General features: G+C 41.3%; 1 protein-coding gene across 1 annotated transcript in view; it reads left to right on the forward strand.

Moving 5' to 3' along the window:
* The window catches only part of golim4a (golgi integral membrane protein 4a), a gene marked incomplete at its 5' end in the record, with an annotated part of 22,438 nt that extends 7,967 nt beyond the window's left edge, over window positions 1–14,471 (forward strand). The window contains 15 exon segments of the mRNA XM_035680050.1: window positions 4,092–4,166; window positions 4,645–4,694; window positions 5,029–5,082; window positions 5,526–5,676; window positions 6,170–6,252; window positions 6,397–6,480; window positions 7,498–7,719; window positions 7,826–8,089; window positions 8,586–8,872; window positions 10,182–10,255; window positions 10,369–10,442; window positions 10,923–11,132; window positions 11,412–11,480; window positions 11,602–11,691; window positions 13,214–14,471. Coding sequence (XP_035535943.1) covers window positions 4,092–4,166; window positions 4,645–4,694; window positions 5,029–5,082; window positions 5,526–5,676; window positions 6,170–6,252; window positions 6,397–6,480; window positions 7,498–7,719; window positions 7,826–8,089; window positions 8,586–8,872; window positions 10,182–10,255; window positions 10,369–10,442; window positions 10,923–11,132; window positions 11,412–11,480; window positions 11,602–11,691; window positions 13,214–13,369 — 1,943 coding nt within the window. The 3' untranslated portion in view covers window positions 13,370–14,471.
* Between the last annotated feature and the right edge of the window lie 1,906 nt (window positions 14,472–16,377).

The following is a 16,377-nucleotide window of genomic DNA, read 5'->3' on the forward strand; positions in this document are numbered from 1 at the left end:
GTGTGTGTGTGTGTGTGGACTGGCCTGAACTGTGCTGAGCTAAGAGCAACATGGCCTCATCTTTTCTCACTGTTCTCCCTGTGGAAAGCCTCCAACAAGCAGAGTGAAACCTCCCTGATGTCATGTAGCTCCATGTCCATTTGATCAAGCTCAGAGAAGTGTGAAGAAATCCATGCGGTCAGTTTGTATATCAAAAGAAAGGATTTGGAAAGAAACTTACTTGAAGTTTGTTGGATTTCAGTCAGACACATTACAACATCACACACCAACTTGAATGTATTTTCTTTGCTTTGACTTCATTGAGTACATGCAGCATCACAAAGCAGCAGAAACACTACGTGCATCTTTAAACGTGGCACAGCAGCTGTAGCTTCATTACCACACCGGCTGGGAGATAATGTTGGTAAATTCTAGTATCGCATGCGAATGAGCTGCACAAAACACATTTCTAAATCACATGAGGTCCCATGGTAATACTAGTGCTGTGTGTAATCACTTCTGCGCTGCATTTCTATGGTGTCTATGCTATGGTTTTTTTTCTGACAGGGCTTCCAGGAGTTGTTATGAAACTGTCTTTTCTACGATTTGGCAATAGATAACCAGTAAAAAGGGAAGCGTTTACTATATTGAGCAGATGGGGGGCAGCCACAATCACTAGTTTGAGAACAGAAATTGTCTTGAAGTGGCTGAAAATGGGAGGATAAGGGAAGGAAAACTGTGAAGGAAACAGGAATGGAAGTCTTAAAACCATTAAAGACTGATGGTTTTAAAAGACAATCAAATATATTAAAAATAGTTTTTGGACAGTGCTTGTTAGCATTAATTCAATATTTAGTTTTCACTATAGGTAGCTGCAACGATTAGCAGATTGATTAGTTGTCAACTATTTTGATAATTAATCATTTTGAGTAATTTTCTTTAAGAAAAAATGTCAAAATTCTCTGATTTCAACTTCTTAAATGTGAATATTTTCTGGTTTCTTCAGTCCTCTGACAGTAAACTGAATATCTTTTGGCCTAATAATTAAAAGAAAGGGTAGTTGAAGCCCTGGCTCTCACATTCTTAACAAGCTTATTAGGTGACGTCAATAGTGTCTTCATCTGTTCATAGTTGTAGTCATAAGTGTTTTTCCCCCGACACTCAACCCTCCTGCAATGTCTCCTGCGCTCGCGAGACAGAGTCAGTCAGAGAAGGGTAGGACATCTGTTTTTCTATTTACTTTTTAGAAATGCTGGAGTGCACTAATTCTTCTTGATTTGTAGTCGTAGCCCCGAGTATGTGGTTACAAAAAACACAAGAGTGATCTCTAACAACAAAGATCGATTAAGTGTGAACAGAAGAGTGTTGCCACGCTACAGTAGTTTCAAAAGGTCAGATAAAGTAAGTACTTCAAAACTTCAGTTGTCTGCCATAGTTATTGGTTGGCATTTAAGACACTCATTAAAAAACAACAGCTAAACCCCCCCTCCCCCTTCCCCCCCATGCCCACTAAGTCTGGGCCGACTAATAAAATCATGTGAAGGAGGGCAAAGCTCTGACGTAAAACAACCATTACCAAGCTGTAACCATCTCTCTGTTAAACACACAAAGTCAAGCGTATGCTGAAATAAGAACAAACCATTAAATGGAAAAGTCATATTTGAGATGGATCTGACATTGAGAAGGCCAAACCTGTCGGATTTAGTCAGCCTGTTGTGCCACTGTTTGTTTACCAAACCTCAGATGAGAAGGTCCGAATGTTGAAAAGAACTCATTGTTTTCTACCAGATGAAAAGAGGACGAAATGTTCCAATTAACCACCAAGCTATTCAGTTAATCATTTTGACTTAATGTTGGTCCTTTTATTAGTTTAGGTAACCATGAGTTACCCTATTATGTACTAACTCCGTCTCATTCTGTCTCATAGTGTGTCAGTTTGTTTCCCTGACAGTCTCTTTCCCTTCAGTCTCTCCTGGTTTGTCCGTTTATCTTTGTGCCTGTCCCATCTGTTCGAGCTCTTTTTCACTCTCCATTTCTTTTCTTTCTCTTAATTCTCTGTGCCTACTACATTTGCTTCTGTGCCCTACACTCTTTTACACTTTTTCCCCTCAGTTGGCACTCAGAAGGAGGAACAGCCACATCATCAGTTAGGCCGCCCAACCCCCCAACCTAAGGCAAAAAACTCAGAGAGAGAACATGTAAGAAACTGGAGGAACAGATGACTTGGTATTAACAGTCTGGGTTTGGTTTTCTTTTGTTTTTTTTTTAAAGATGGTTGAGTCAGCGGCTGGCCCAAGACCATGACAAGGGATTAGTGCCAGAATAGATGGTATTTAAATTGTGACTTTAGAGTGAACTGAGGTTAGGGGCAGTAAGGGAGTGTTTATTACCAAATGTTGATGGGAGTTACTATTCTTGTCATTCAAATCATCATTTATTCAAATGAGTTGAATGGCACTACTACTTTAAGCTATAGAGGTGATTGTTATCTACTAAACACAGAGTGGATGGGTGCTGAAATGCTGTGTTCAGAGACAACTGGTCTCAAATTAAAATCTGAGGAATAAAAGCTCAATATGACGACAACTGAATTTGAATCTGTTGAATGAAAGTTCATATTTAGACTAATATTCAGTTTTACAAGACATTGTTTTCATATTTTTTAAACAGGCCACAGTATAGTTTTCTAACTCTATTCATCCAATCTGATCTGTGTCCCAAAGTTATGCATATTACTGTGTTCCTCCTAAACAGTGTTTATGATTATACACTAATGAACTATGATTTCATCAGTGTATAATCATAAACATTGTTGTTACTTTAGAATGGGCCTTTTATATCTCAAGAGGGAGCGACTCTTCCACAGGGGCCGCCATGTTTCTACAGTAGCCCGGGATGGTCAAAGCAAACACTGGCTCTAGATAGGGCCATTAGTTTTTTTTTGCGCAATTTGCCGCCACCAGCTGACAATGTGCAATGTGCAACTCCACCGCTGGTTGCCACTAAATCCTACACACTGGTCCTTTAAGGATGAGCAGGACGTGTTTAAATGATCTACCTCATTTAGATATTTTTATCTTCTTATATCTCTCCATTCATCTCCCCCTAATCTTCCCTCCTGTTTTGTTTATTTTCCCGGTTGTTATGTGCTCCAACCTCCCTTCTGCGCACACTGAGCCCGAATAGTCTGTTTATAGGCCGCTCAGGCTCACAGGAGCTTTCTAGAAAGTTCCCTCAGTGGATTTCTATCAGTGAGGCTTAATTTGAAAGAACAAAAGCGAGGATGGGTGCAGCTGGGGTGACAGGACCGGCAGCATGCAAACCTACTGTTCCTTATTCATTTGCTGCATTGTTTATATGTGTAACTATCTACTGTATCAGCTTCAAACCACTGGGTTATGCTGCATTATCTCTGCTGCTACAATGACCCTCATTTCCCACAGGGATTATTTCAGTTTTATTGGATTTCATCTCGAATCTGATGAAGGTTTAAAAAAATAAATAAATAAATAAATTGGGGGGGATAAATGTGAGCGAGTAGAGTTTAGAGGACAGCTGGAGAGATTAGAAGTGAAAGTAAGAGCTAAAGCAGGATCTCAGTTCAAATAAAGAGATATACAAGAGCTTTCTGGTTACGAAGGAGCTTTAGGGACAGTGTTTGTTCATTATTTACCATACAATCACGTTGTCGACTACTTTCACACACTCTCTGTACCTCATCATGGTTTCACTATTGCTTGTGGCAGACAGTGTCACCCAGCAGACACAGAAGAAGCAGAACTCGTAGTATTTGTAAACACTTTTGGACCACCAGGCCAGTGAGGAATACCACAGCTTCCTGCCGATGGAGCGGCTGTCATGTACTGAGATCGCAGTCTGGTTGAATAAATATCACACCTGGATCTCATATCAACCATGAATTGAGCATCCTCTTTCTGTCTACTGCTCCAAAGGCAAAGTATTTGTGAGCACATATGTTTTGTGCATATTTGTGTTACAGCTCTCATTTAGTTTTGTTTGCCTTCCACGTGGCCCCAATAGAGTTCACTAAACCTTTTGTGTTTTCTCTCCATCTTCATTCGGCCCCTCTCTTCGCTGTCTTATGTATGCAGTGGTGTACGAGCATCGCTCCCGGTTAGAGAAGTCTCTTCAGAAGGAGAGGTTGGAGCACAAAAAGGCCAAAGAAGGTGAGAAAAATAACATCTATGCTCAATTCTGACTATATCTTTATATCGGTGTATGTACACTGGAGTGGGAAATTCATATGTAACTCTTGCATTGCTTCTTATAAGTCACTTTGGACAAAGGCATCTGCTAAATAAATGTAAATGTATAAATGAATTCTGATGTAATAAAATAAAAACACCATCTGCAGCATCACATATCTATAAAAGTATAGAAGTATTTTATTTTGTAACAGGATAGTGAAGACACATTTTTTGTGAATGGACTGAGCTGTTTATGGAAATGTGGCTTTGAGTTTTTATGGAGTTTACAAAACCTCTGAATGAACTTTATGTAAGTCAGAATAATATTGTTGTTCTTGTACCTTTTCTCCATCAAAAGCAAGTCATTTCTCAAGTTAACACACAATTCTCCATCACACAGGTTAAAATGAACTATAAAGAAATTAGAATAAGACTGTTCTGTGTTTCTGTTTTCTAGATTATCTGGTTTATAAACTGGAGGCACAACAGTCAATAAACAAGGAGAAGGTTTGTTTCCACATAATTACCACCTCTGCTTTGACTTCATATCATCATTTAAAAATATCGCGTTTGATCTGCCTCTTATCACCTGTCCTCTGTGTTTTTCTGTCTGCTTTTATTGCTTTGTTAAATCAAGTGCTTTGTAGTGTTACCTTTGTTGTGTTTTTAAAAGCACTTCACAAATACAGCTACTACAGCTGCCACCATCAGATATAATTAATCTCTTCACCATTATCTGTTGTGACAGTACCATTAGTCTTGAACTACAAACAATTTCATTTTTTTCAATAATGTGAATGATAAAAGTTTTTGTTTTGTTTTTGTTTTTATGCTCAAACAGCAAGAGTCGAGCAGCAGATTCAATTCTCTACAAGTACAGCATCAGATGTTAAAGGTATAGATCATTATGATCCCCTCATACACAGACACATGCTTACCCTGTAGGTTCCTTTATTCTTATCAGTAACACAGACATCCTCACAGACCTCTTTCTTCCTGTCATCCATTTGCACACAAACTCTCTCTCTCTCTCTCTGACCTCGCCACACTACATCCTTCCTCTCTTTGGTGTAAAGTATGTGTGTGTGTGTACTTTCATGAACCTGTGCTTTTATGAAATGAGAAAAAACAAAACATAGACCAAGGGTAGGCAACCTACGGCTCTTTAGCCCCTCACCAGTGGCTCCTTGTGGCTTTGACAAAACATTTTATGGAAATGAATAATGAATTGTTGTAGGCCTTAACAAGGTGTCATTGGTGGCTTATAATGTTGAGCCTCCCCAGCTAGGCTAGCTATGTTTTGCTGACCCGTGACATCATCTTTTTATTCTCTGTCAGAATCAGCACGAGGACCTGAAGAAGCAGTATTACGACTTGCAGGACAAGCACCAAGTCCAGGGCGAAGACCACAGCCGGCTGCTGGGCGAACACAAAGACCGCTACGAAAAACTGCAGCAAGTAAAAGAGGGGGAAATCTCCCAGCTCAAAGGTACCGATGGTCTCACACACACACACACACACACATATATATACTGTATATACTGTATTTCAGCACCACTCAGTTCCACACACATACATTGTACCAGTGCAGTGTAGTTTTCTGTAGTTGTGTCATCATTAGCCATTGTTTGTCTCCATCTTCTGACTTAATCAAATACTGCAGGTGTGGAGTCCAAGTGTAAGTGCTTTATGTGTAGACTTTTAGATCTAGTATCAAATAACAGTCTTCTACATCAAGCCTTATTACTTAACACATCTTCAATATGGTTCTAAGTTATTTATACACAGAACTATGTGGCCGGTGCTTTGAGCCTGGATATGAACTGACAAGTGGAACTAGGGTTTGTAACATAAAAGATAAAAGCGTAAAAATACAGGTGGTTCTAATTATTTTTGTAATTATTTTAATATCGCTCTTGTGTCATGGGTTTCCTGTTTAGATGCATGCTTTCTGCTAATGTGTTTGCCGTTTGTGATGGCAGATAATGTATATAACCTGAGGGAGGAGAATAAACAGCTGAGGAAAGCCCACCAGGAAATTCACAAACAGCTGCAGGATGCACAGGTGAGACTAAGTCTATTATTTCCTCTTCTTTCTCATGTATATATCCGTCAACTTTTGCTATGAGAAACAACTTGTGTCAGATATTGGGCAGTGAAATATAAGCCGCAAAAAATAAATGGTTTTTGTTTGCTATTGTGCGTTCAGGTTCAGCATCAGGACCTCAAGGCATCGCACGACAATCTCGCACTGACACTGGAAGACCACAAGAGTGCGCTGGCTGCAGCTCAGGTAGGACAAGCCTGAAGAGATGCAGTCTCATTGTTTACTCCAGTCAGCTGATTGATGCTGAACTGCAACATTACAATTATTTTGGTCACATATTTTTTCTCCCCCATCAAGTACATATGCAAATTCTATTGACTGCAGCAGTGAGACGAGAGACTAGGACAGTGCTAATGGAGTAAAACAGCCACACCACGGGGGACTTTCTGTTACCAATGAGGTGCAACTAAAACATTCTCTCCTTCGCTCCGCATTCCTCTTAGCCTTACTTTAACCTTTACTTTAAACGGGGACTGTGTAATCTCCAGTAGAGAAGGGGGAAAAAAAGATGCCTGAGGTGCTGCTTGGGTTTTTGGGTAATTAGATCAGATGTTGCCGTTTCTCCCTGAGACTGACCTTTGAAAATGCCTGAATGGTTTATTGAACATACAGTACTCTGCTGATGTGCTTCAAATGCTTTCCTCCTTTCAGTCTGCATTGCTGGATACTCCCTCACGCTCCTCTCCTCCTTTTTTTCCCCCTTTCTCTCTCTCGTTCTGTCTGTCTGCATTTGCTAATTTATTTTAAAGCCTGTCCTGTTTTCCATCAGTGCTTCTGGTTGAACGGGCACACACACACACACACTTATATATACACACACACAACTCCTTCCTTCACTCCAGGAGGTTAGGTTTAGTCAGAGCTGTCAGAGCAGTGCATCTAAAAACGCGTCCCAGCCAATCAGCCAGAAATATGTAATGGAGGGACAAAGAGAGAGGGGAGGAATCTAGCAAGAATTCGAAAAGAGTTCACGCCCTGGCCGGGTTAGAAAGTGTGTGCGCACGTATAAAGAATGATGTCATTTAATGCTATACTGGTCTAAACCGCACGGTCAGTTATAGAGAAATGTGTTAAAATATTCTGCTACATTTCGTACGGTACCAACAATATCTGGCCTATTCTGTCTCGAGGTTCACAAGGTTCACATATTATAGGGATTTCCTCTCTCAGCCCTCTTATGCTTGTGTGTGTTGTTTCCTTTAGGTGCAGGTGGATGAATACAAGCAGCTGAGGGAGTCCCTGAACAGGATGCCCAATCTGAGACAGCCTGAACAAAATCCTGCCCCCCAGCAGCCGCAAGCAGCTGCCATAGTGCCCGAGTCCCGTGTTCACGAAGCCCAGCAGGCCACAATACTGGAACAGCCACACAAAGAGGAGCCCGCCCACGAGGAAGATCACCAGGCTCACCAGGACACCGAGTCCAGGGTAACGTGGGATTCTTTGGGATCACTTTATTATCTGGACAAAAGGCATACTGTAAATATGGAAACATACAAAATCGAATTATTTCTCTTTTTGCTTTTATGCTCAGTTGGACCATCAAGGGCAAGAGGTGCACGCTCAGTCGGAGATCAAGACCCAGAACACCTTGTCAGACAAAGAGGAGGATGGAGAGGGAGAGGCAGAGAGGAGGAGGGAGCTGGCGGAAGAGGAGATGGCTCAAGCAGGACAGCCTCAGAAGCTGGAGGAGGACCCAGACCAACCACAGGATGAGCAGCCGGAGGAAGAGGAGGAGCCAGAACCAGAACAGCCGGACCAGAACGCCCTGGACCGACAGAGACGCCAGCCTCAGCCGGTCAGAACTGGTTTAGACTACTCAGTCTTATCTGAACGGGGTTAAAAGGCCTTGAACTGGTTTAAATTCCCTGTCTCTCATCTGACTTTTACTAGTTTACAGTAACTGTTTTCTCATTTAAAACTTGTATACATAATTGTGTCATTAAAACCATTTGAGATTAGCTTCCTTGAACAACATAACAAACCTTTGAATGATAAATTAGTCACTTGTTTCCTTGTTATCTCGGGGACACAGCTACTGCTCAAATTAAAGTGCTAATCATTTTGCTTTAATCCCAGAGGAACCGGAATGAATTACAACCTTTCCTCAGTGTTTACCCCTTTGATTAATGACAGCTTGCTTACTACGTGTTGTGCTCATTGTTTTATGCTGTCATTTCCATCTAAACTTTCCCAAAGGATGAATTATACCTCACCTCTGTGTTGATGTGTCAAATTAGCAGCCACTCCGTGTATTTGACTTTTTCTTTTTGCATCTGTCTGTCTCCTCAAAGGGTCCCCATCCAGAGCTGCATCCGGAGGCCCAGCTGCAGCACGTGGCACACGCCCAGGTGGAGCATGTGAAGTCGGCCTACGAGCAGCAGCAGGACCAGCAGCGCCTGGAGGCTCAAAGGGCCGAGGAGCGCAGGCAGATCCAGCTGCATCAGGAGGCCCTGCAGGTCCAGAGGGACAGGGTGCTGAAGGAGAGGGAGCAGAGGCTGAAGGAGGATCAGGAGAGGGAGCAGCAGCACCACAGGGAGGCTGACAGACGGGAGCAGCTGCTCAGAGAGGAGCACCAAAGGTCAGATTTCAAATCAGACTCGAAATCACTTAAAATCTGGTTATGCAAATGAAAAAAAACATGCAGAATGCTTACTTAAACTCAATGCAATGCAGATAGTTCCATTTGTCCAGCTTTTAGGATGTCCACCTGTGAGATTTCTGTGGCTTTTGGAAGTTATTGCAATTTAAATTTAAAGCAAGTATTACACTTGACAAGAAGTGAAATGAAATGACTCAAAGATGGTTTTTATCTTTAGTCTTCTTGCCACATTCCCTCAAAAGCCACGTGGGGACAGCCATGGCTGTCGGCCATTTTCTTAATTATCTTTTCCTAAAGAAATGTCAAAAGGAACACTAAATGAGACTAGTAACGCATTGATTAACCCGAACCAATAATTACATCTTCTTCATGCAAACTGGAAGTAGTAATTCCCTCTGACGTTTGCCACTCACCAAACTATTTATTGTCTGATCCTGGCAGTAACACACACATCCAGGAACATTTGGATGCTATGATTAAATTTGTGCTAAGACAAAAAGGTCTTGATATGCAGAATTGTCTACTTAAGGGCAAACTGGAATCTTTCTACCGCACAAATTCTATAACATACATGCAGCTAGAAATGTATCAACAGCTCGAAATAAAAACTGCTATATAGCAAGCAGTAAATTCTAAACACACTGTAATACGCATGCACATTTCTCAACATTAATAGCTCTGCCTTGATGTGGCCCGGGCTCTTCTGACTGCCCTGTGCTGTCATTGCTGTTTATTGTTTATTCAGATCCCTATTAGCTGTCAAGGTAGGAACAATTTTTCCTGAGGTCTGAATAAAAATACAAAACATTCACACACAATGTACAAGAGCCATCCACACTAAACCACATACACTGTTGACCTAAAACTCATACCCACACACAATACTAGCAACAATAACAACGATAACTAATAAATAGATACATTGTCAGTCTCTCCATTGTCTAGTTATGAATAGCTAAATAATGTCACAAGAAAAACAAATGAACACAAATTAAAATTAAACCAAACATTGTTTTACCAGGGATGAGGAAAGTGTTAGATAAAAGAAACTGAACGAAACCAAACGAGATCCCTAGGATACATTATGATAACAGCACATCAGAATACCATAGGCCGCAAACACACAACACACAAACAAGTAAGAGTAAAAGAGTAAAAGTTGGCTTTACTCGTGGCTTTGTTAGGGAGCGTGGTTACATATTCCATTGAGTGGTAGCTCCGTACAAACCTTGTGACTTGATCTTGTGTTAGCTGTCTGTCACTGACTTATCTTATGTCATGTTATTAGGAAGAGGACCGAGTATGAGAATATGGACAATGATATTGTTCAAGGAGAAGAGGACCGTCACACTGACGATGAAGGTGAGACAGAAAGATTACCAGTAAAAAAAAGAAATACCCTGAATCAACAGATACTTAAAACTGTTAATCATTACATCATAATAACTCCAGATATGTGCTGTGTGTGTTAACAGAGAGCGATGTTCATATGTTACATGAGGAGGAAGAGAAACAAGAAGTGGATCACAGAGTGCCACCACATCAGCAGGTGACAGTCTAGCCATCGTGTTCTCTCCGTCTCATCATCCGTCTATCCCTTCAGCTCATTCAGTCACTTAACATTCACGCCGGTGTATCATATGTCATACGTCCTTTCAGCCATCCATCCAGAAATCGATTCTTTCATCCTCCCTGCCCACTGTCCGGCGTTGGCACATTCATCTTCCACTTGTCAGTCAACCCAGTGATCTGTTAAGTCTTCTGAATACCAACAAGGCCATTAATACAGCATCAGAGTACACCAACTCCCACAATCAGTTTCATCCTGCCAAACACATTCAGTTATTAATCCACCACACTGCACTTTTATTGCAGTCATTTTATCATATCTCGTGCTCTTATTCTGATGTTAATGCAGCATACAATTTCATCTTATGCAAATGTTAACCCGCCAGTGCCATTACTCTACCTCTTCCTTGCGCTCTTTAATTAATTCTGTGTTATTTTACTACTATCTTTTCTTCTGCAGGGTGGTGTCGATGGCGAGCTGGATCCTGAGGACGACCCCAACAACCAGGGAGAGGACGAGTTTGAGGAGGCCGAGGACGAGCGGCCGCAGCACAGAGTGGCAGAAGAGGAAGAGGAGGTGGTAGAGGAGGAAGAGGAGCCGGCAGCACCAGCTCAACACGTAGAGACGCACCAAGGCCACGATCAGCCTGCTGTGGAGGAGGAACTGGTGGTGAGTAAGGGGCCGGAGAACAACAGCGGTCAAACACACAGAAACTACACGCAGCATCAACAGAACCAAGTACAGCAGGTGGAAAATAGCTGAGCGCCGACCCAGAAGATTAGAGGTTGAGATGAAAATGTTGAAAATGGCAGAGAAAAGCAGAAACTGACTGTGAGGGTTTGAGAAGTGGAGGCTACAGGGGAAGAAAAGAAACCTCAGGCTCAAGGAAAATAAATGACATTTAATTTACTGTTTTAATTTGTCTGTGTGTAATTTGCTTGTGTGCAGATGGCGGGAAACCCAGATCAACAGGAAGACACGCTGGATGACCAGTACCAGGAAGAAGTGGAGGATGAGGTGTGTATCACTAGACACAAGCTTTATTCTTACACTGACTGAAACCACCGGGAGAACATACATTTATTTCCTAAAGTAATGTTTTATAATGTATTTCTTTTTTCCTGTTGGTGTCCTGAAGGCTCAGGAGGACATAGCTGGTGGGCAGAAGAGAGAGGAGGAGGTGGAGGAGGAAGGAGAGGATCCATATAACGAGGAGAACATAGAACAGGTGGGTTCTTCTGCAGGAACCAGAATCAGAAGATTTCTAGTATTTTCCTTTTTATTTATTTTTTTACTATGAAACATTTACCTTTAAAGAACCCAGGTAGGACATAGGAAAAAAATATTTTGATATCACATCCGGAAAGCAATATTTACACTGATGTATTGGATGTATTGGCTACAAGGGGGTGAAGTTGTGTCAGCATGTGTGTGCATGCTTGTGTTTTGTCCCCGTAACTTGAACCTTGCCCGTGTGTGTCCTGGTAAATGAGGGAGATCAGATGTTGAGTCTGTCGGGGGCTCAGGTTACCACCGGGGCTGAGTTTATTTAATGTGTCCTAAAGAAGAAATCTGTTCGAATGGAGAACACATTATATCCTTAAAATCTATTAAAGTTAATATAGTATATTTAATACTCTTGCTTACATAATGTTGTAAAATAATGTACACAGGTATGGTCATATTTCTAAAAGGTCATTTTAAGAAGTGATATAATCTCCAGTGTTGAGTACAAACCTTCTGATAACCTGCCCTGCCTGCTGAAGTGTCCTTGAGCAAGACATTTGACCCCCTACTACTTTGTGCTGTTCTGTAACTGACCCTGACTCCTGACCTCCTTGGAGAGTGACATTCATTTATTTATAATCCCTAGTTTTTTTTTGCCAGGAAGGCTGTACACATGGCTTAAAATTAAAGTCCCCAAACAACCATTGTCCCAAATTGAAGCAGGAATGAATTACGATTGAATATATTTGAATATAACGGTCAGTTTTGTCCATGTCATGATTCATGTATAGAGTCATTTTGTCTCACTGCCCTCGTTTGTGGTTAGTACAAAAGATTTGAGATGTGTGTAAACAAACCCTTATTATGCGGATGAAACACGTGGTTTACGCTCATATAACCTGATATGGTGGTGTGTCTCTAAGTCCCCCCCACTTCTTTTACTGACTTGTGTTTCATACTCAGACCCAGACCCAGTCACCTAATGACTGAACGTACTTAAGTTTCTCTGTAATTTGAGCTCAGTGGAGCTTTTACTCCATTCAGCTCCATTCATCCACTGCCGCACAGTTGGTGTGGCTGAGGTGTTTCAGTTGAACCTTTACAGTCTCTGCCTCTATTTCTTTACAATATAATTAAAACCCTGTGCATACAGTCCTGTAGACAGACAAGCAGGAGACACCCATTCCTTCTTCACACAGTCACAAACCACAGAATCTATGTGGATTTAAACGTATCTTTTCATGTTTTTGCCGCTCTGATAGAAAAGTTAGCTGTACTGTAATTATGCCTACATGCTTGGTTGTCTCCTAATCGCTAAAATGGCATGAAATTGTGAGTTTAAAAAACAATCTATGAGAGTGAGAGGAAGACATGAAGACAGATAATATAATTTCCAAGTGAAATGGTGTTATGAAAACCTTTTTTTTTTAAACGTCTAAGATCATCTTTAGTGGAAAAACATCCCGATTCTTGCATACAGTGGCCATTAAATAGTTGTGTTGTGTGCTTATGATTTGCTCCAGGATGACGTAAAACACCAGGAGGGACCAAGAAAGGCTGGGGATCACAGAAAAGAGGCCGAGAATAACGAGGAGGAGAATTACGAAGAGGAAGAGCAGGAGGCCGAAGAGGACGCAGCCGGTCGAGACAAGGGAACCAATCGGAGGGCGGAGATGTAAGACGGGCGCAGACCTTGACCAGTTGCAGTGCCTTTTCGACTGCCCACCAGGTCTTTCTTTCCCTTGTTTCCCAAAGGAATAAAACCAGCCATCCATTCAGAAATCCAGTTAAGAAAATTGGGATATTAATGCCTGAAAGATGAGGATGCTATTCCAAACACTGTGGGGATGGAAATGAGCAGCTTACACTGTGGAAATGGACAGTTTGTTTGGCAGAAATGGGGTGTATACTGTATATTTTTTTCATTTTTTATTCATTTGCTTTTCTGTCTACTCGCACGTCTGCCTGATTGCCCGTCTGGTTCTGTTTACTTACCAGCGGACAGACGGAGAATGTATTTTCATTATGTGCTGTCTTTGAGTGTGTGTACAAAGCAAAGATAAATTATGTTATTCGGATGTCCTTATGTTCAGGCCTTCATATGTATGTTTTATGCAAACAGTTGTATTCTTTGTAGAGCTCAAATTTTAATTTACATTCTGTCATTCCAATCGATCGAGTCGTTTTCTGTTATTTATTGTTGATTGTAACAACTCTGACAATCGTAAAAAGGTGCAACGTTCCTTTTTTATTTCCCCCGACTGAACTAGTTTGTGTCATAATGGCTTTTTACCAACTTCTTGAAGCAGATACGCAGGAGTTTTTTCACTGGATTATTCCGCAAATGCCAGTCAAAAGAGACATTTCTGGTGAAGCCGTTCTGTGCTGAACGGGTCACGCTGACATGTGCCTTTCCATTAATGGAAACCTCTTCTAGGTCTTAGTCATTTTACATTTGGAAAGTGTTTCAGTAGGACAGGAGAGACGAGAGCATGCCAGGCAGTGCTGAGCCTCTTGCATATTGCTACAGCATAGCCTTAAGTGGGGGGGGGGGGCTGTTTCATGTCGACTGCTGGTGTGAATTAAATTCACAAACTTAATGCAATTTACTGCAAAATCTTTAGTCTACTGTACAATGTATAGTAAAAAAATAAATGCTGACAATTTGTACATTTTTCCACCAGTTATATTTGATACAAAAAAGTGGGAATTTGATTGTATCGAACCACGTTTGTTACCTAAATGGTGTGTGGAATAAAGAGGTCAAAGGATTTCAGGTCATTGGGATTGTGTTGTCTGATTCTGTACTTTCACCTTCTTGAGAATATAATCCATTCACAGTCTCCAGTGGAGCTATTCGCCCAGAAAATGGATGCCAAGCCAGCAATGTATTATGTAGCAATAACCTAAACCCTGAAGTTCATTTTAGGTTAGCTGCCATTCAGTCTTTTTGAAAAGTCTTGTAGCAAGTAGAGCCTTCCTCACAGTTAGGAATTGGTCTTTACCCGTCAATCCTGTCTGCAGGGGAAAATAAAAGTGTATTATCATTAAGCCTCAGCCATGATAAAAGCAGTCTACATTCTCAACAAGCTAAGGAAAGCTGCTTTTTTTATTATTATTTATTTTTTTTACTTCCATTAGCCTTTAGGAAATAATATGAGTACTGCAGTCCAGGCAATCACTGCTCCAGCTAAATTACAGTGTAGAAATCTGCTGTTTCTGGGGAGTGCTGGAAAATGTAAAAGCTCTGTTACCACTGTGGCACTAACTAAGATACTTAGAGAGGGAAAAGACATATATTTTCGACTTTCTAGGTCAGGGGTTCCCAAACTGACACTTGGTGGGCCTCGGGCCAAAAGCAAACACCTATGTGTGGTATTTTTAAGATGAAAAATGGTGCTAGCATCCCAAGCTCCCTATGAATTACTGTGCAGTGCCACTCTGTCCACTGTGCTACCTACACATCATTTTCACCTAGAAGAAACTATTAGTGATTTATGTAATTAGTTTTTATTTATTATTTTTGTCTTCACTACAAACATCTGGCAGGCCCTCTCTCAGGATGCCCTGACCTAGATCTATCCTAGTTTCTGTCAGGACAGTATAAGCAACCCTTCTGCCTTACCTTTTATATAATCCACGGATCTTTTTCCAAGCAAAAATGTCCTCTGGTAATAAAGTAAACTGAATGTCTCTATATATTTTGGATCTCTGAAACTTTGATGAACATATAGTATTTTCTAACATTTCAAAGGCAAAATTATGAATTGATTAAACCGGAAACTAAAACGTAAGATCTGAAATATCAACATATATATGATTTTTTTTTTAAATTTCATCTTTTTATTTATAATTCTGTCTTTAAAATGAACACAGCATTTGGCATCCATGTGTCTCCATACCCTAGTAAATGACTGGTGAAAGCACCTCAGAATACTGCCTGTGCAGCTCCAGCCAGAGAGCACCCAGAGGTCCCATGCAGCATCCAAAGGAAGTTGTTGGGAAGCTCCGTGGCTGTTGCCTGACATGACTAATAAAATGGATAGATGCAAGTATTCCTGACTTGCAGCAAGCTCATCGTCAGGTCTATTTTCAAACAGTGACAAGATGATCATAAATATGTATCAAGCAGAAGGAGGGGGAAAAAGTCCTAAATATTCATGCTTGAGTTTAGAAATCACGGGGTGTCACTCAGTCGATCACGTCTGCACTTCCAATGTGCCCAAGTATAAATCCTACCGAGTCTGTTCCTTCCCCCTTTTCTGGTTGAGAACGGAGAGGTGAGTAGATTGTGTGTGCGAACTCGCTCACATGGGAAATGAACCGACAAATCAGAATGAAATGAAAATCAAACGAGAGGAGGTTGACTGAGAAAGGCAATTACCTTTAATGAACAACATTTGTCCCCGGCACACAGTCTCAATCAAATCATCCCTCCTCCTCTCAGTCTCTATTTCGGCTCTACCCCTCAGTTTCCTGTCATCCTCCCTGTTCTTTTTTTCTCCCTCTGCCTCTCTCACGGTGTCTTCCTTTCTTTCACTCTATTTTTTCCTGTCATCGCCCCTCTGCCGTTGCAAGATTGTTGATCTCCCCCAGAGGGACATGTAGGATGCTGGAGGAGTGTGAGAGTAACAGGTGTCTCATTACTGTGCTAATAGCAGGCCACAGGGAGACACACACACACACA

This window comes from Morone saxatilis, unplaced genomic scaffold (assembly GCF_004916995.1).
Source record: "Morone saxatilis isolate NCDOM2014 unplaced genomic scaffold, NCSU_SB_2.0 Contig8, whole genome shotgun sequence".
Lineage (NCBI taxonomy): Eukaryota > Metazoa > Chordata > Actinopteri > Moronidae > Morone > Morone saxatilis.